The 19,911-nt window shown below is 45.1% G+C and overlaps 1 protein-coding gene and 1 non-coding gene across 3 annotated transcripts in view; one reads left to right on the top strand and one right to left on the bottom strand.

Annotated features, from left to right (window-relative positions):
- Insc (INSC spindle orientation adaptor protein) overlaps positions 1–19,858 on the top strand; it is an 81,642-nt gene extending 61,784 nt beyond the window's left edge. For both annotated transcript variants that reach the window (XM_028778221.1, XM_028778222.1), the window contains exons 8-12: positions 4,027–4,205; positions 11,305–11,371; positions 14,247–14,402; positions 15,627–15,703; positions 19,236–19,858. In XM_028778221.1, coding sequence (XP_028634054.1) covers positions 4,027–4,205; positions 11,305–11,371; positions 14,247–14,402; positions 15,627–15,703; positions 19,236–19,364 — 608 coding nt within the window. In that variant the 3' untranslated portion in view covers positions 19,365–19,858. The remainder of the gene's footprint in view (positions 1–4,026; positions 4,206–11,304; positions 11,372–14,246; positions 14,403–15,626; positions 15,704–19,235) is intronic.
- On the bottom strand, positions 1,628–1,757 carry LOC114630163. The gene has a single exon (XR_003712781.1). It is a non-coding gene; the product is annotated as a small nucleolar RNA SNORA17 (small nucleolar RNA).
- Positions 19,859–19,911: the final 53 nt, after the last annotated feature.

The following is a 19,911-nucleotide window of genomic DNA, read 5'->3' as shown; positions in this document are numbered from 1 at the left end:
ATGCACCCCAATCCCACCCATCCCCCCTCCCCTTGCACCCACCCTCCATCTTTGCAACCTCCTCACTAACAGAGGAAAAAAAAATCTTGTTGTGGAAGCTGTAGTGTGTCACACTGTGTCCCATAATACACGCTTTTGTCCACACTTCTTTGCTTGCAAATAATCATTGCAATGAGCCATTGGTCTGGTTGGAGGCCTCTGGCTTCTGATATGCTGTCAGTACTGGAACCTCACTGGGTCTCCTCTCGGATATCCTGTTGTTGACCTGTGTCATGGAGATCCTGTAGCTTTGGGTTTGTAGGACCATGCACTCTAGCAGTTCATTGATGGGGTTGATATTGGGGTGGGCCAATTCAAAGCCCTGGATCTTGGCATGAAAGGTATCTGAGCTAGTCAGCATGGGAGCACTCCTGCTTCCCCACCCTTGAGGATCACTCACCAGCAACCCCTGTAACCAGGGCTGGCTCTAACCTGCTGCCTGTGCTAGGTGCAGGGCTCTCTCTCTTTAGTGCTACAGTTGGTGAGGAACAGGGCCAGCTCTCCCACCTGCCATAGGTGGCAAGGGAGGAGGGGAGGGAGGAGGATGTTTCTCACTTGTCTGTGCTACTGCACAGCAGACAAGGGGCAAGGGGAGGGCAGGCAAGTGACAGAGCCAACTCTCCCATGTTCACACTCTTGGGGCCAGCTCACCTGCACCCCTGCCATCAGGGTTAGATCTACTGTGCAGCCCAGATGAGGTACAGGGCCTGTTTTCCTGAGTGCTGCAGCAGGTGAGAGGCAGGGCTCTCCTGCTCTCATGACCCCAGGGTCAGGTCTCCCACCTGTCACACATAGGTGGCAAGGTGAGTGGGGGGGAGGAGGGTATCTCTCCCTCATCCATGCCACTACAAGAGATAATTGGCAGGGCTAGTTCATACCCTCTGGGGTTGGGGGCTGGCTCACCCACAACTCCCACAATGTGTAGGGGTCCACTCTCCTGAGTACTGACCCTGGATAGAGGTAGGGTCAGCTCTCCTGCTCTCATGCCTCCATGCCAAGCATCCCATGATGCCCAGGTGTGGGGCGGGGCCGGTTCTGCACAGCCTTCAGACATCAATACATCCTGGGTGGCAGCCCAGACCATGGACTTCTGCCTGACCTTTGGTGGTTACAGCCCCCTACTGCTGTAGATGTGCCTTCCCCAATGGCAACACAGACCAGGACCCCACCATGGTCCCTGGCAGCCTCATCAGCTACTCACAACAGGCTGTTCCTCACTACCCTTGAGTTTCTAGTTCTGCCTCTCTTTATTGTGCCATCCTTCTGTTTCTCTTTCTCTTCCATTTCTCCACTACTTACTTGCCCCTCTTAGTGACAACCAGGGTCTCTGAGTGTCTGGGGTCATCTCAGGAGTGCTAAGGCCTGCTAGCCTATTATGGCAACAGGCAGGGGTCATTTTGGGCATGGTCTTCCCCTCAGGACTGCATGACACTAAACTGGTGTCATTTTAGGCTAGCTCCATATCCAGGCCCCATGGCACCAGTCTCAGGTTCACGCCTGCCCAGGCCCGCAGTCCCAGGTGGGGTTCCTTTAGTCTCTGTTTGTTCCCATCCACCCTTGTGTTCTCTGGCTCACTTTCTTTTCAGGGAGTGTTAGGCTGCTAATCATTCAGATGTCTGTAGGTCAGAACACTGAGAGCAGATAGCCTCTCTCCTCTCTGCCACCTATTGACACATATGTGACACAGCAGCTACGTCTGCAATGTCTCTAGGGGCAAGGACATATTTTAATATAAGAATTAAATGCCATCTGTGTAAAAACTCTCCAAATAACAAACAATTCAAAGCATGTATGCTCCAACCTTTCACTGTTGTTACATACCCAGTCCCGTTTCTTTCCCAGACTGTATTAATTGCTAGAGAAGAAAAGCCTTCTTATTTAACCCATCCCTAGGAAGATGCACTGTTAGGCCACTCACAGAGTCAGCAGATGGGATATATCTTCTGGGCAGGATGCCAGGGCTCTGTTCTTTGGTGGGAAATAGCGCTCCAATTTCTTGCCATTCCCTGGAAACATTTATAAGTGAGTCACTGGAATCCTCAATTTAATCTTCCTAACACATCCCAGGTGACTCAGACTGTAGTTCAAATAAATGTGCAGCAAAATTAAAAGGCACTTCGATGGCTGTGCTAGTAATCAATGTGTCAGGATCAACAGCAAGTGCATGAGGGCGAGGAGTACGGTTTGCCCCTAGGGACAAACCTAGCAGTAGAGTGGTCCCATACCAAAGCCCAGGTATAGAGATGTAAGCTTGGACAGAGTCAGATGCCCCCAGTGATTTTCCCCGGTCAGGAGATGAAAGGAGCATCTACTATAAGGATGTTACTTGGCTAATCTGTGATCCTAGTCCTGGATGGTGAGTTCTAGATATTTGGTGGTCATATCTGGGCTGTTTTACAGGGGACACAGTACCTTAGAGGCAGGCATTACTTCCCCAATAGGACTGAACCCTATGTCTATGGGGGCATCACTGAGAATGAGTCAAGGAGCTGAAACAATAGACATCCTGAAGTATAGAAAGAACAAGGATTTTATGATCAGGTTGACATGGATTTGTTCCTTAGTAGGTGTAAGATCTCAGCAAGTGACAACATCGGATATTTAACTGACAAACTCACAATAAAATTGGATTACTGCAAAGATCAAATGACTGAGTGAAGTGAAAGTTAAAGCAGACCCTGGCCCAGAGTAAATGCTCAAGAAATAATATCTGTGGCTGCTCCTATGAGATTCAATTTCCGTATCTGCACATAACCCCTTTCTTCCTTAAAGACAGATCCAGATGCACCGGTACAGCACGAGGAAGATTGTAGGTATTTAACTGATAATCCTGTCTATCCTACATTAGGGGGAATTCACAGCTACATCCACGAAAGTGCCAAAAAGTGCCAACTGCAGTGTCAGGACTCTGAAGCATGACTATCATAGGGCCTTGCTCAGCTCTGACTCTCTACTTTCTTCCTCTGCTGGTCTGTTTTATGGAGTGTGGCCTTCCTTCCTCTGTCTCTGTAGAAGAAACACACTTGCTACAAGTGGCACAGAGCTTAATCTGTCACATCCTGACTGGTTGGAACTGAGACTTAGACTTGTCCATTGGGACAAGCAGAACCATGGACAGTGCCTCTTGAGGTGGGTCCATTGCAGGCAACTGTATTAGGTAATAGAGGGATGGGAACAGTCCTTCAAAAAGGACTTAACACAATTACATATGGCAGGTGGGGACATTAATTTTGTGCTGAGTTGTAACCACTAGGACTGAAGAGAGAGCCCTGGCACTCAAGAGCTTGTGTAGTACTTTCTGAAGCCAGGTGATCTTTGCCATCTGAGACCAAAAAGATATAGAAGGTGTCTGGAAGGCAAAGTATCTGCATTAACTCTGGCCTCTTCCTAGTGTACATCACTGAAGACATGGGAACTAGAGGAGGGTATATCCCTTCCTGCTCCATGGCCTCTGCATACATTACTTCTCTTTTCTAGAACATGTCTTTCCTCCTGACATTTTCATGACTGACTCATTTTTCCTCTCTTAAGGCTTCAGTGTTATGGTTATGTTCTTTGAGACATCTCCTATGTGACCCACTTATTCTCCATCATAGCATTTGTCTCTTTTCTTTTCATATTTATCAAAAGCGGCAATTATTTATATCAACTTTCAAAGGTTCTCTTTCTCTTGTCTGCTAGCAGAGAATACATATCACAGGGGCAACAATGTGACCTGTTTGGTCCATCCTACCATCTCATAACTCTAGGCACCTAGGATTCACTCAATAAACACTGTGGGTGAGCAAAAGTGACATACAAGGCCTCCAATCCCAGCTCTGCTACCTATACAGATGACATAGTTCCCTCTCTAGTAACAGATTTGTCCATCTTTAAAACCAGTTCCAAGACTCCCACCCAAATGGTCTCCCAGAGCTATTGTGGTGACTGAGGGAGATCATGTGCAAACACATGGCTTTGAACTGTTTCTTCTTGTTCACTATCCAGAACTGTGCCAAGAGGCCTCATCAGGGGAAGTCTTCCTGCTGGCCTCTGCGGCCCTTGCCAACATCACCTTCTTTGACAAAATGGCCTGTGAGATGCTTCTACATTTGAATGCAATCCGTGTCCTCCTGGAAGCCTGTGGTGACAAGCAGAGAGTGGACACACCTTATACTCGGGACCAGGTGAGAACCTAGGAAGGCCCAGACTTTGTAGTTTACTTCTTAGAGATGGACAAGCCCATGGATAGTCAGGGTGGGAACAGGTAGAGATCATATTCACATAGGCCTAGCTATTTGCCTTATTGATTGGCTTCTGAAAGACAATGCCCAGTGTTTATTGTAGTCATAGGTATTAGTCACGAGAATAGGACTGAAGGTTCTGCTCTGTATTGGTCTTCATTATATGTATGGTCTCTTTCTTTAGCTAGATGCTTCCACTTGTTGAACCTCTTTCATGCCTTCACCAGCAAGTGCCTTACCCAGGGCTTACTCTGGTCATGTCAGATGAGATCCAGTAGTGACAATAAGAACAAGCCTTTTGGAGACAGGTGATAGAGGTTCAGCAGATCCTTGCTGTTAATGATCATGTTACCTTGGGCAATTCTTTCTTCATTAGCAAAATGTATATGCATGATTGCAGAGTCAAGGTAGGGATTAAATAAACTAGGGACTGCAGACTCTTGGTGTAGACTCTGTCACGAAGATCTTGTAAAGTGAGTGAATGGCCCACTCTACACAGCACTGAGTGGGAACCTGTAGACTGGGGTCTCCCTGTGTGTCGAATGGGATGTTGCTTCCTGTGTGAATGTCCCATGACTCTGCAGAGTCCATAACCTGACTAGGAAGATTGGCAGCTTCCCCCCGCCCCCCAGCATGAGGTCTCACCAACCCTTAGGAGAAGGGCACCTCACAACAGTGAGAATGTGGGCAAGTAGGAGGCAGATGAACACTTCCCCCCTACATCTGATTCAGGAGTTTTCCACCCCCTGTCTGAGTCAGGCACATCTCCCACTGTCCTCAGGATGGCTTCACCTTCTGCCCTGGCTCTGAGCAGCCACTTAGCTAGTGAGAGCATACCCATTAAAGAAACAAATGGCTCTTTGCTGTGGCAGAGGAAGGATTAAGGTGATCAGAGGGCTCTCTGTAATGAAGACAAAGAAGATGAATTGGGCTCTGAAGTGCTCACCGCCCCTGAAATACTTAAGAAATTAAATGCCCAGTGAGGCTTCCGGTAATGAGCATGCCAGTGACGCCAGTGCTGTGCAAAGCCTCCTGGTCTTGGCTATGTACTTAGTGCACCTCTGTTTGAACAGCAAGAACTCCTCTATCATCTAGGCAGGCCAAGTCCACTTAAGTAGTCAAGCCAAAGCCTCACTGGCAAAGCCCATTCTGTGCTCACTCTTGGGGTGTGGGCAGCTATGAACATAGCCATGGGTCTGGGGTCTTCCACTTACTTCTGCTAATCTAGAATAAGATAGTATAGTATAGGTGACATCTTGTTATCAGGAACCAAGAAAATTATCCTAGCCTAGGGATATAGCTCAGTTGGTCAAATGCTTGCCTACCATACACAAAGGCTTGATTTCAACGCCCAGAGCTGGGCATAGTGGCCATACCTATAACACCTAAGAAGAAGACCCTGCTCACTTATTGGTTTCCAAGGCCTTGTGATTTCTCATCCATGGGGTGCAATGCAGAGGCTATGCTGTGCAGATATCTAACCACAGACAGGACAGGGTTGGAAGGACATCTCTAAGGCCCTGCACAACCAGTGTCAGTGACCTCTGAAGTGGAGGGAGGATAGTTACAACAGAAACATGATGAGCCATTCTGTGAATTGCTTTCAAAGAGACAGTGTACTACCTACACTTCCCATAGAAATTCGTAGACTGCTAGGCATTTTAGAATGACCACATTTTGTACCATCTCTGGGACTTCAATGTCAACACCACTTATCAGGAATCCATTGATCAGAAATGCCAATTACTGGGGGTTATAATAGCAACTTGTGTTTCAAAAATCCTCTATAGGTTATAAATCTCTGCCATGTCTGTAAATCGGAGTAGAAACAACATGTCTTGGGTTTAGCTACACTTTAGTTCAAATCCTGTCTCTGTCATCTTCTAGCTGTCTGTCCTTGGACCTGTCTCTTAATCTCTCTAAGCCACAATTTTCTCATTTGTATAATGAAGAGAATAATATTTCTTCTTTGGCCCTTGTTTGATTAAATGGGGTGGTATTTATAAAGCATTTAGAACCAAAGTGGGTACTGAGTAGTGACTGGGGCAGGTGACTGGATTGAGATGGGTCTAGATGGAGATGTCTAATTTAGGGCAGGAATGGAGGGCCTGGAAATACACCTAGTGCAGTGGGGAATGTTGTATGGTGTGAAGTAATGAATGACATGTATAGTATCAGATTGTGTGTGGACACATGCAAGGTATATATACATGTAGTGTGTGCATATGTGTGTGTATGTGTGTGTGTGTGTGTGTGTGTGTATGGTTGAAAAGTACTATTAGCCGGAGCTGGGGAGATGTTTAAGTTGGTAAAATGCTCTTTACCCAAATATGAGAACCTGATTCAAATCTGCAGAACCCACAAAAAGGCTGAGCAGGGAAACAAATACCTGCAGTCTTGGTGCTGAAAGGAAACAAATGGGTCCATGGAACTTGCTGGCCAGTCATCCTAGCTCAATTGGCAAGTTCTAGGCTCAGTCTAGACCATTCAGTATACACAGCTGGAGAATAATTAATCTCTGGCTTCCACATGCATACGTACATGAGCACACAAATCATGAAAAAAGGAAGAGTCTGGGCAGGAAGAGAAGAGAATTCCAGAGCTATGCTTGACATTGTTGACAATCTTCTGATTAAAGAATAATGTTAATTACAGTTTTTTGAATATTGGCTTTTTTTGTTTGTTTGTTTGAATCCTTGGGCAACAGAGAGAAGGACCCATGAATCACCAATGGATGTATCCAGGTGTTCTGTGTCATAAGGTCTGTCAGACCAGAGTATCTGTCTCTAACTGGGTGTTCTGGGCATACTTTACACGTCATTTATGCATTGTAATCTTTAGGGCTATCCTACAGCAGAGCAGGTGAGGAAGGATGTTGGTGGAGTCAGGATGTGGTCAAGAGTGACTGCTGAGACTGCTAGGCTAGGAATGTGACACAGCCTGGGAAATGTCTTCATGTCTGCTTGTGAGTAAGTTATCTCTTGACTACTTTCTCTAAGAGTGCAAGATGAACATTTTGTCTGTGTGTGCTGTTATCAGAAGACTCAGCCAACTTACATTTTACCAGACCAGATCATTTATTGTTGAACTAGTGACATGGCAGATCCCCTGTTGGTCTAGGTTAATTAGCTATCTACTTCAATTTTCCTAAGGCCCCTGTAAGCCGAATGAAAAATGATTTCAGAATGCTATGGAAGCCACTAGTTGTTTTCTAGCCAGGAAGGCCCTCTTTTAGTTACTTTTCTATAGCTGTGATTAAATCACCATGATCAAGACAACTTATAAAAGAAAGAGTCTATTCAGGTCTATTCAGAGGGATGGAGTCCATGACTATCATGGCAAGGAACATGGCAGCAGGCAGACAGGCAGGTATAGTGCTAGAGGAGTAGCTGAAATCTCACATCTTAACCCAGAAGCATGAGGCAGAGAGCTGAATGGGAATAGTATGGACTTTTGAAACTGAAAAGCCCACCCTAGTGACATACTTCCTCCAATCACACATTTTATTTCCTAGCAAACAGTTCTACCAGCTGGGACCAAGTCTTCAAATATAGGAATGTGGACTACTCTCATTTGAACCACCATAGAATCCTCCAAATATGAAACCTTTTATTCCCTGGGGAGGATATCTCATCTCAGTACCTCATGGTCACATCAATGTTCAGCCCCTTAATGTGGCTGTCACATTGCTAGTGCTCCTTTAACAAATCATTCAAGGTCTGGGTCCTTCCAGGACTCGCCTCTTAGAAGTGTGTTATGTTTGTTTAATTTAACAAGTGTTCTGGGTGATTGGCAAGACACACTGAATGCTTATGATAATTTTATGACTTATATTTGATCTCCCGTGGTAGACCAAGTGATGCTGCACAGAGATGCCCATTCCTATTACCCCAGATCGATGAATAACTTCCTGTACATAGCAAAGGAGGTTTTGCATAGTGATTAATTGAGGCTCTTAACCAAGGAGTGTTATTCAGGTGGGTCTAAAGTAATAATATGATTTTATGTGAGGAGAGAAGAGGAGCAGGGTCAGAGAAAATGGCTCAGGTTTCATTATTGAAAATTCTTTTTCTCTCATTTTAGGATAATGAATGTTTGTGGGCTGAGTGGAAAGAGTTAGATAGAAAAGTTCAGTTAAAGATACAGTCCCCAAATTGAAGTTTCTCTAGGATATATAAAAACACAAGGCACTTTAAAAAAGAATTATTTATTGGTTTATTTATTTAAAGAGATGGGGGTGGGTATGGACAAGTATGTGCAGATTGCAGAGTCTAGAAGAGGATGTCAGGCATCCTCTACAGCTTCCCTTCTATTTCTTTTGAGGCAAGGTCTCTTCTTTAACCTGAAGCTTTCTCAACTTGTTACTTGGATGCTGGAGTCCAAGCCCTGGCAGCACTAAACCATTTCTCCAGTTCTACAGTTTACAGATGAAAGAGAAAGAAAGGGTAAGGGCAGGAGGCAAGTCCATGTTACACAGATTACAGTTCATTTGGTTTTCCCATAGAGAAACCTAGGCTTACTGTGTGTTTGTGTGTGTGTGTGTGTGTGTGTGTGTGCACGTGCCCAAGAGTGCCTCAGACCTCTAGCACTGCAAGATGATAAAATTGTTTTGTTTTAAGCTACTAAGTTTTCAGCAATCTGTTATAGCAGCAATAAGAAATGTATATTGTTTCATTGATCAAGCATAGAAGGCTGGGTAGCATTGCTAGACTCCTGTGGATAACAAAAGATGGAGCCAGGACCTGAGCCTACACTACATCTCATCCAAGGTATTTCTTGAGGCCAGTGTTCTCTGTGCACACCAGGTAACCACAGAAGGGTCAAGAAAAACAGGCCTTAATTTTATACCAATTGAATAACCCTGGACCAAGAGAAATCATGAACCTGACTGCTACATTCCATATCCTCACAGCATTGCTAGGTTGCTTCCAGTCAGGTAAACCAGTTGTCCTTAAAACTCCAGTTGGGAGCTAACTGCTAGGTGAAAACATTGGCTTCTTTTCCCTCTCCATCACAGTGCATACAAGTATGTTTCAAATAGGAGACTCCAAGCAGGGTATAATTGGCATTTATTCAAATTGTGTTTAATTGACTACTTCATCTGCACCTCAGAAAACCACATGGGGTACAGGCTCTGTAAGGAGGAAGTAATTTTCATTAACAGGATCTAAATTAGTCCAACACAAAGACCTACCTGGTGCCTGTGACTCAGCTAATGATTGCCATATAATGAACCCGTTGCTGCAGACAAAGGTTTTATTTTCCTTCCTCTTTTCTTCTTTTCCTCTTTCCGTCTTTCCTTCCTTTCTTTATGAATGTACGGGTCAAACAAGAGTCTGTATACAGAAATGCCTGTCTGGTGACAGATGGGGCATGGGAGCCCCTGTGTGGTGGAAACAGGCCCTGTTTCTGGTGTTATTGGCTGCCCAGAGACACCAGAATGCACTGTAATCTGACAGACTTAGCCCCTCATCTCTCATATGACTGTACTTCATGGCTCTTGGGGAATCTCCCATTTGAGGGTTGCTTCTGTATCCCATCTCTTCTCTCTAACTTCTTCCTCTGAGCCCACAAACACTCTTTATCCTAAGAGAAGAGAGAAAGAACTTCCAATATATACCTACCACTCCTCTAATGAAACACTGGGTATAGCAGTGACTTCAGAATAAAGTTTTTGAGTGGCTTCCCTGCCTTCCCCCAATGTCTCTCTGCAGTTCTTACTTATCCATCCACTTCCTGACCAGGTCTGAGTGTGAAGAGGCTGAGGCACAGAGATGTTATCTCCACGGCCAACATGTGTCTTGAGAGGGCAGAGGGATAGATATCCTATTGGTATGACAGTACTTTTATTCCTGTTTAAGAGAGTTTTCAGATGCTTTATTAAGGAGAATGATAAGCTAAAAATAAACCAGTTAAGACCCATTTAATGCTCTTTCCTGGCAAATACTGCTCTACCATCCATCCTTGGGACTGATGCCTCTTGTGCTGGCCTCTGCAGACTATCGCTTGCCATCTCAGAGGTAGAGCATGGCTCCTGGTTAGACCATCTCATCAGCTCTTGAAGAAGCTTTCTGGGGAGTGGCCTCCCACTGGGGAGAAACACTTTAGAGTTTCCTATTTATTTCAACCACCATCAGTGCATGCTGTCTGCATCTGCAGAGACAGGGACCTTTGCCACTGTATGGTTTCTTTTAGGAACAGCGTCAGTGGCCATCTCTGCTCATAGCACCACACTTCTATCCTTGACTATCTATCTATCTATCTATCTATCTATCTATCTATCTATCTATCTATCTATCTAATTTTTGACACCATTTACAATCTGAGTCTCTTGTTGAAAGTTTCTTAATCCAAATTTATTTTCATTAATTAATTAATTAATTAATTAATTAATTTTTGTACTATGAGTTCACTGGAACTCATTGATTGTACTGTGGGATGGGAAAGTGTTACAGCCCAAGAGACTGTAACTAAAGGTAGATGTTCATGGAATGTCAGTGTTCTATCATTAATGACAGTGTCACTGTTGGTGTCAGTGGTGATCTCTAAGTGAGGCTTATAGACTAGAGACTTATAAAGTGTGGCTAAATTCAACTTTCTTATCAGCATGTCCTCTGGCTTGAGCTCAGCCTTAATTCATTTCAGGTAGAAGGTCAGTATCAGGAAAGGAAATTGACATGGGGAAACCCAATCAAAGATCAGAGTCAGGAGACAAAGCCAGAACAGAAGAGAGAAAGGGGTCTGGAATCGTAGGGATTAGACAGAGGGTCCCTGCATTCAAACAACTGGATCTCAACTTCATCCAGTGTGAGTCTGCTTTTTACTGGTACTTAGCCCATGATTAGTGGGCATCAGTCTCTGGGCTTACATCTGGGTGGCAGCAGCCCATGAGAATAGAAGACTGTACCATGGAAGGCTAGGCAGATGTGTAGTAAGGAGCCATGCTGGACAGACGCTCTGCAGCCCACATATGACCTACCTGCAGAGAGTACCATGGGGATCGTGTATGTTTGTTTTATAATTTCTCAATTCCGTTTTCCAGATTGTCACCATCTTGGCAAACATGTCTGTGCTGGAGCAGTGTGCCTCTGACATCATTCAGGAGAATGGTATGTCTGGGAATGCTGCATGGATTATCAGGGTATATGCCTTTGGGATTGTATAACTCCTATGTGTAGATATATAAATACTCATATGCTTATATGTCTGTATAAGCATATATATACACAGAGAGAGAGAGAGAGAGAGAGAGAGAGAGGGAGAGAGAGAGAGAGAGAGAGAAAATTCTGTGTATAACTTGGTCAAAAGTGAGTGAAATGCTTATTTGCCTTCGCAGGCTTAAATTCTAGTGGGAGATAGAAAACATAGAAGATAACGCCAGGTAGGGATAGTAGCCTGGGGACAATAAAGCAATGAGGGATGTAAGGTTGTCCCAAAGTGGGGCTAGACTGCTATATTACTACCTTATTGCATTTGGCCTCCATGGGAAGCTAAAGTGTGGGAAGGAGTTGCGGGGGGTGGGGGGGAGGGAAGGGAAGAAAGGGCAGTAGAGATGCCTCCACCCCTCTCTGAGGGCATCTCCCTTCCAACTGGTCCTCTCTGTTCCACCTTGTGTGTTCCTGGTCAAGGAGAAGTGGAACTGGGCATGTCAGCCTGAAAGCTGCTGTAAGCAATGTCTGTCAAAAGACAAGGTGGCTGCCTTGCAGCTGGGAACAGAGCTAGGCTGGCCAGGGCTTCCTGTGACTGAGGAATAAGGGAGCAATTAGCAAGCAGTTGGAGACCAGAGACACTAATGAGAGAGTGAGCTGGGAGGCTGGGTACCTCTGCTCTCCTGAAAGTCCCTTCCCCCAGGCTGCCCTGCTGTCTTAACAAACATACACTTCCCCGTTCCCCAAGACTAATTGAAACACAGCATTTTGTGTTAATTTCATGTGATTGTGCTAATAATGAGAAACTGTGCTGAGCCAGCTGAGGCCAAGAGGAGAGGCTGTGTGGTGTCACTTGTACTCTCCTTAGGCACTTGGAGTCTTGGCTCAAGTGGCCAATGACAGCAGGCTGCCACTTGCCTGTGCCTTTGAGCTTGGGATAGCTGCCATCTGGAGAGTGCTTTGTGGCTTACAAAGTGCTTTTGACTAACTCAGTAAGTCCACAGGGGCAGAAACCTACTGTGTGCCTGACAGTATGTTGAACAAGGAAAACATGGAGTTTAATAGGGCCCCACATTTTTCCTAAAGGCTTTCCCTGACCAGAAGGAGGGTCTGCCTGGACTGAAGTGTTGATGTATAAGATAGGCCATCTAAAACAGTACATTCACTGAGGGAAGAAGGAGGGTACCAGAGCGCAAACACTGGAGCCATACTCGGTGGGCTCAAATCCTGGCTCTGTTATCTACAAACAGTATAGGCTCTCTCTTTTCCCTCTGAAAAGTGGACGTAGCAATGTTTGCTCTCAGGAGTGTGTGAGGATCACCATGAAGAGAGAGAGCATGTCAGGAGAGCGTCTATACCCAGGATGAGCCCTCCACCAGGCCTACCTTCTCTTTTAGGAAACAGTGAGAGCCTCGTAGGATTTCATGCAGAGAGTTTGAGGAAGGTAGGATTTGAGGGATCCGAATGATAGTGATGTACCCAGAGGCCACTAGAAGCCAGAAGACTCCTGGGTCTCTCTAAGGGAAAACCATGTTAAGTAGTCTGACTCTGAAAGCCCATTACTAAGTCACATAAACAGAGCCGTCTGCAGGATCCCAACACATAATGTAATGGATAAAGCGGACAAGTCTTAGACCAATCTCGTTAATAATAGTACACTTAAGACAGGTGTGTAGGTACACGCTTATAATCTCAGCATTCAGGAGGCTACAGTAGGAGAATTTTGAGTTCCAGGCCAGCCTCAGCTACATAGTTCCAAGGGAGCCCAAGATACATAGTACATCCCTGTCATAATACAAAACAAAATTAGAAACAAACAACAACAATAAGCTTCTGGCCATATAGAAATATATGTGAAGTCACTACTGCCAATTCAGAAATTTAGATTATTATGGAAATCATCAACTCACATACAACATAATTCTTGAAGAAACAACATGAAGTAAAACCTGTCTTTAGATCATGTCTCGTTTAAGTTCTCACCTGGCTGGTTGGGACTAGGATGTTGGGGGCTGGAGGTGGGGGGAGGCGGTGCAGCTCACACAGAAGACAGGCCTCTGCTGTAAACCTGTAGAATGGAAGGTATTTGGGAATAAGAGGGAAAGAGGCATTTCCCACAGAAAGTGGGCAAAGGCAGGCTGCTGGCCTGTGTGTGTGTGTGTGTGTGTGTGTGTGTGTGCGCGTGTGTGTGCATGTTTATGCTTTATAGAACAATCAGGAGACAGATCTTGTTTGGGCAGGAGTCAGGAAGCCCCTGGGTGACTGAACAGAGTCTCAGTCTGGCGCTCCCATCTGGAATGAAATTGCTGTAGTGGTTTTCCAGCCTAAGCCCGAGACAGCTCCTGCTATGGGACTCAGCACCTCTGACTGCATCTGTCTCAGATGCAGCCCATTCAGTGACAAGGAGCAGTCATTTAAGTTCCAACCAGCATCCCTATGCTTTGAGTAAGAAGCTTACCCCATTCTGGACCTTAAAGTAGAATTACCATGGGCATGCCCGTGAGGCTGTTGGGGTATTTGAGGGGACTGCTTATTTACTGTGCATATAATGCATTGTGAGACATACCATAAAATCAGTAATGGTGTTTTAAAAAGTGGAGGTGTCTTTCTAGATGTTTCTTTCTAGTTTAATGACTTGGTGCCTAGAATCAGACACATCTCTATGAAGGAGGACAGGAAAGAGGTAACCTTAACCAGCTGGTACCTCTGTTTGAGACTCCTCTACAGCAAGCCTTTGCTTGAGCCCTGCATCCGTCTGTCTAGCTAGCTCTACTAGGAAAGCTCTACTGTGGGAGTGAGTCTAAACTGTCCAAACCGTCTGTCACTTCTTGCCCAGGTGTCCAGCTCATCATGGGCATGCTGTCTGAGAAGCCAAGGTCTGGGACGCCTGCAGAAGTGGCAGCCTGTGAAAGAGTACAGCAGAAAGCTGCAGTGACCCTGGCCCGCCTCTGCCGAGACCCAGATGTGGCTCAGGAGGCCGTGAGGCTCAGCTGTGAGTGGTGCTGGCTGTGGCTAGAATGGAATGGGAAGCTTGGGATGGAGGTTGTGATGTCACGGTGCTGTAAGAGAACAGAGTGTTAGGGCTAACCAGATCAGCCCCATTCTCTGTGTGCTGAGAGATGCTGGGGTAGGAACCCTGGGCATAGCTTCTTGTCTAAACTGTAACAAGAGATAAATGTGGCCAGAATAGTGACTCACCTGCAGACTCCTGCCATTTAGAACCTGATGATTTCCTTTACTTAACCATTTATTCTTTTATTCACTTTTAAAACTCATTCTCTCTTCATAGGTTTAGTCTCTCAGTAATTCATTGACTTCATTATTTATCTATTCACTACTTCACTTGCTTATGATCAGAATATCCATTAATTCTATCTGTTGCTGTTAGCCTCCTATTTGCCTGAATAGTCCCAGAATCTCTATGCTATGCTAAGATCTAGAGCAGTGGTCCTCAACCTGTGGATCACTTATCAGACACCCTGCATAACAGATATTTATGTTACACTACAGCAAATTTACAGTTATGAAGTAGCAATGAGATAGTTTTACTGTTGGGGGTCACTACACCACAAGGAACTGTATTAAAGTTACAACATTAGGAAGGATGAGAACCACTGCCCTGGTGTGGTGACACAACACCTGCCCTGAGTAGTGACAGGAGAATGATCTGCACATAAGAATTGGGAGACTGATGCTCAAAGCATATCTGGTAGACGGAACAGGCCCTCCTTGTCTGTGTGGGTTGATGAATGTTTTAGCAAGGTCACATATGTTCTTTGTGGCTTGTAGCAACACCTTCTCAGTAAATCTCTCGGAAATGTTAATGGGGTTTATCTTTTTCTATACTCGTAGCTAAATATATATTTTCTGACTGACATAGCCAATTGGGGCAATGTAGTTGGGAGACCTGAGTGCATAGGCATGAATGTTAAACATTGTACTTGTAATACAGGAAGTGTGTACTCCAAAGGCCTTACTCAGAGAAAATGGGCAACATGCCTGCAGCATTTGGTGGCACTGGTGGGTTTGACTTCGACACTCTACTTTTTTTGTCCTTGAGCAGGAAGTAGAAAATCTCCTGGAAATATTCCTCCAGGTGGTTGAGCTTCTCCTCTGCAGACAGGCATGTACTGTGAGTGAAGCTGGCCGACACCTCCGGCTCACCTGGCCAGTCTTCTCTAACTCGGTTGTGGTGATCTGCTTGTGTCTTGTACAGGTATGTCTCGCCTGATTGAGCTCTGCAGATCTCCCTCTGAGAGGAACAGTAGCGATGCTGTCCTGGTGGCCTGCCTGGTGAGTTCTCAGCCTGCCTTCAGTTGATACCCCCCCCAAGGGGGGCGGGGGCTTTAAGGACTGAGGCCAGGGCAGCTGGTTCTGCCACAGTTGGATAAACCTTGGCACCTTCCCAGGCTTTTCCTTCTCATATTAAAATGGTAATTCTGATGCTCTTTCCTATTGATGTGATGAAAGCCATATGCTAGGTGAGGATGGAGAAGCTGTTCTCCATCTAACCCCACAACCCCAGTGAGCCTTTAGGTTCTAGGGACTACCAACAGTGGATTGAAACCAGAGAGGTGAGCTGGAGGCTGTTAGGTGGTAGTGTTGATATCATGGAGCCCCCAGAACACAGGGGCCAGGAAGTAGACAGCTGTCTGTCCAATGTGAACAATTATGAGAAAGGTTTCTCCTTTTACTCCCAGGAGGAAATTCTGCCCGGCCCTCTGCTGTGGATGTGACTACAGAGGGCGTGGCAGGCAGTGAGGGTTACTCAACCAGATGCTAAGATCTCTTCATTGAACCCAAGCAAGTGCATCCTAGGAACTTCACACTTCTGGGGACTAGGGGTTCACCCTGAACTAACCTGCTCTAGCAGATGGGCATCACATGCTCTGTTCACAGTTATCCTCCTATGGACTGTGATGAGCCACAGAGCAAGGTGGCAGAATGACCGAAGTGTGGGCTTATGGAGAAGCTGTCAGCTTTCAGAAGAGAACTCAATGAACACATGGGAGAAGCAGTGGGTGGAAGGTCCCTTCAGGCTGAGTCATTGCAAAGCCTTCCTCTTGCCCCATTCTTCACTGAGCTCAGCTCATTTCTGGGAGTTCCACATGGGCACCTCGCAGTTGTAGAAGCAGTTGGCCTTGCCATCAGTGGGCCCATCCTGACTGTACCTTGGTGAGTTGTGTGTCACTGAGTAGATCAAAGGGCTATAATTGTTTTATCTAGTAAATATTTGCTGAGTGAGTTTATGTGTCGCTTCCTCTTCGAGGTTGTGAGGATATAGTTGTGGAGACAGGAAAACACTTTCCTGCTTTTTTTTCTGGGACCTTTGGGACACTCTTATCTCCTCTGTGCCTTTGGAAGTCTGGGGAAGGTTTTTGACCTCTTTTACAATTTCACACCTGTATATAGTGTACTTCAAGCAGATTTATCCCCATTAACCCCTTCTATCTCCCCCCAACACTCCATCCACTTTAGATTCCTTGTTCCTAATAAGTTTCCCCCTCAACTTCTGAGTAATTTTTAAATGCATAGAAAATTAATGTGGAGTTTTAAAAGGGCACCAATTACGTTAAAATGGCTGTTCTATACTTATGCACATAGCATGTTTAAATGTGCTTGTTCACGGTAGTAAATACGATTTGAAGGCACCTTCAACATCTATTATGGGGTCTGCAGATGTCTGTGAAGATTTCTGTTGAAAGAAATGTCAGACATCAGCAAGATCCAGTTTGTTACAACACTGACAACCAACAGAGATGCTGTTTGGAGAAGAGTTCGTAGAAAAGAGAGAGAGAGAGAGAGAGAGAGAGAGAGAGAGAGAGAGAGAGAGAGAGAGAGAGAGAGAGAGAACCTTTCTTCTTCAAGTTCACAGGCCTTCTTGGGTCTATTTTTCTATCAAACAAAATGAGAAGACATTTGTAGCTGACAAGCACATAATCATTGGCCCCAACTCCCCGATCTTCACCACTCTGGCAGCAGTAACTGCCAGACTGAAGGACTTGAGAGGTAAAGTTAAGGACACAGGGAGCACTTGGGGCACTATAAGCTGCCTCCATTGTGAGGGCTTCTTGCTATTACTACTGATATTTTTACTGCTTCTTGAGAAAGTACATAGAAGTTTTGGCTGCCATCTTCAATCACTCCAAGAACTTTCAACTGGAAAGGGACTGCACATTTTCTTGTGGGCAAGTGAGTGGATGCCGAGAGGGTCCCTTTCTAGCCCATCCCCCATGTGGATGCTGAGTGCATTCTCCTATGAAAGTTTGACTCATGATATTATCAGACATGCATGGAATTTTCCAATGTTCTTCACTAGTTACTCCACCACTGTCCACTTCCTGACCTTCTTAGTATGGCCCTGCCCTGGCACTAGGCCTGAATGCTCTACACTTTCCAGGTCTTGTACAACTCTGCCTGGCAGCACTGTCTTGACCCACACCCCAAACAAACACCATCTCTACAACTCTGCTGTTCAGCCCTGGAGGCTCATATCTAAATTCCTATCTGATGATGTTTCCCAGGATCCTTCTGTGCTACAAAAGCAGGAAATACACAGTGCATAACCTTAGTTTCCCTGCTTGTCTTTTGATATAATCCATATCACTCATGGGGTAGACTCTTGAAATTCTCTGGAGGCTTGGGCCTTTTGAATAGATCATCTTGTTTCTAGCCACGCTCTTTCTTTTCCACTCTCTCAAAGCACTGGTCTCAGTATTTTAACTTGGAGGAGGGTTTGTATCTCTTCCCTGATTCTAAGGGGAAAAGCCTTTGTATTGACCTTTGTTTTTTTACATGACCTTGAGTTTGGCTCTTAATTATTGTCTAACTTTGTAGTTAGTTGACTTGTCCACATCCCCAACCACTGATGCTAGTGGATATCCATTGCTTAGCCCATTAAAGACTCCAAAATTGGGTGCAGGCTTCTGGGCAGCAAGATGAGAAATGCACGGATGGGGTTGGGAACCTCTTTTCTGTTCCAAGGCCTTCTTTCTGATAAAAATTCAATTATTTTCTCTTGTTTTGAGGAAAGTGGATAGCACAGATTGCCTTTAGCAAACATTGATTTTTTTTTCCCATAGCAAAGTAGCTGGCAGTAGGCACTGTCTTCATTTAATACTTGAGCATCCAAGAGTGAGATCCAGGGATGACTGACTTGAGAACAAGCCTTGGGGAGGGTGCATAGCAAGAGGGACACAGATTGTTCCTTTGTTAGGGTAACCAAAGATGGTTTCACTGCGGAAGTGACAATAGATGAATACTTCTGACTGGGAAAGAACAGGAGGGACATATCCTCAGGATATGTAGAAGTGAGCCCAATGTGCAGTGGGGTAATCAGATGAACTGTCTCATTGTCCTGTCTCCAGCTCTCCCTCTTTTGACTTGGATTTCTCAGTCACAGCATCCTTATCTCCCTAGACTCCATGTTTCCCATTTCCTTCCCTTCCCATCTTACAGTTCTCTGTGAGGGACTTGCTGCAATTTTTGGGTGAGTGAATAACCCTGGTTTCTGTAAGTTACTCACAGCATTGAGACCAAAAATTTGAGTTCATAGATGCCTCTGGAAGTCCCAGTCTCTGGAAGTAACACATTTTGAACTTATATACATCACTAGTTGACTAGATCCTTAAAAACAGATCTTTAAAATGAATAGTTTCCCAGAGTGGTTTTAAAAATGTATCATGGGACAAGAGTCAGGTAATCAGATCAAATTGCTTGGTTAGTGCATGACATTTCTCAAATGTATCTCTCGGGGCAGGTGAAGGAAGCACATACCCACGTGGGGCCTAGTCTGATAGTTTCTTCTCTTCTGATCTCTCCCCAGGCTGCCCTGCGTCGGTTGGCTGGGGTCTGTCCCGAAGGCCTTCAGGACTCTGACTTCCAGCAGCTGGTCCAGCCGCGGCTTGTGGATTCCTTCTTGCTGTGTAGCAATATGGAGGAGAGTTTTGTGTAGTGAGCATGGGAGAGGAGGCACACTGTGCTCACTTAACATGCTAGCTCTTCTCAGCCCCTTATTTATATGTAATTTATTTTTTACATGAAATAGAAAGGGAAATCTTCATTAGTGAGTAACTCATCCTAGGGAATCCCCCCCACTCTCTCTATACACACACACATACACACACACACACACACACACACACACACACCCCTCTGACTTCTGTGGCTATATAGGTGCAGAAGTTGAATTGTGTCAAGGCTAACATGACAGGTTGTCACAGGTGACTCCCCTTCATAATGCTTCCTATCTCTCTCAGCATATATTTTTGCCTACTTAAAAAAACAAAACAAAACAAAAAAAGCCCAACTTTGAACCAGGGCATTTTAACTGCCCAGCATTTTTTAAAAGTTAGTTTTACTCTTTTCAGAAATTTAAAGTGAATTTTGCAGTTGGAAAGGTATACTGTAAGGAATTGATTTTCTTTAATAAATGGAATCATGAAAATATGTGTTTCTTATTTTCTGCTTGAATTGTGTCTTTAAACTCAGTTTCTGCTTCT

The sequence above is a fragment of the Grammomys surdaster genome, unplaced genomic scaffold (assembly GCF_004785775.1).
Source record: "Grammomys surdaster isolate TR1022 unplaced genomic scaffold, NIH_TR_1.0 330, whole genome shotgun sequence".
Lineage (NCBI taxonomy): Eukaryota > Metazoa > Chordata > Mammalia > Rodentia > Muridae > Grammomys > Grammomys surdaster.
The sequence above is the reverse complement of the archived record's forward strand: the minus strand, read 5'-3'. Positions and strand labels throughout refer to the sequence as shown.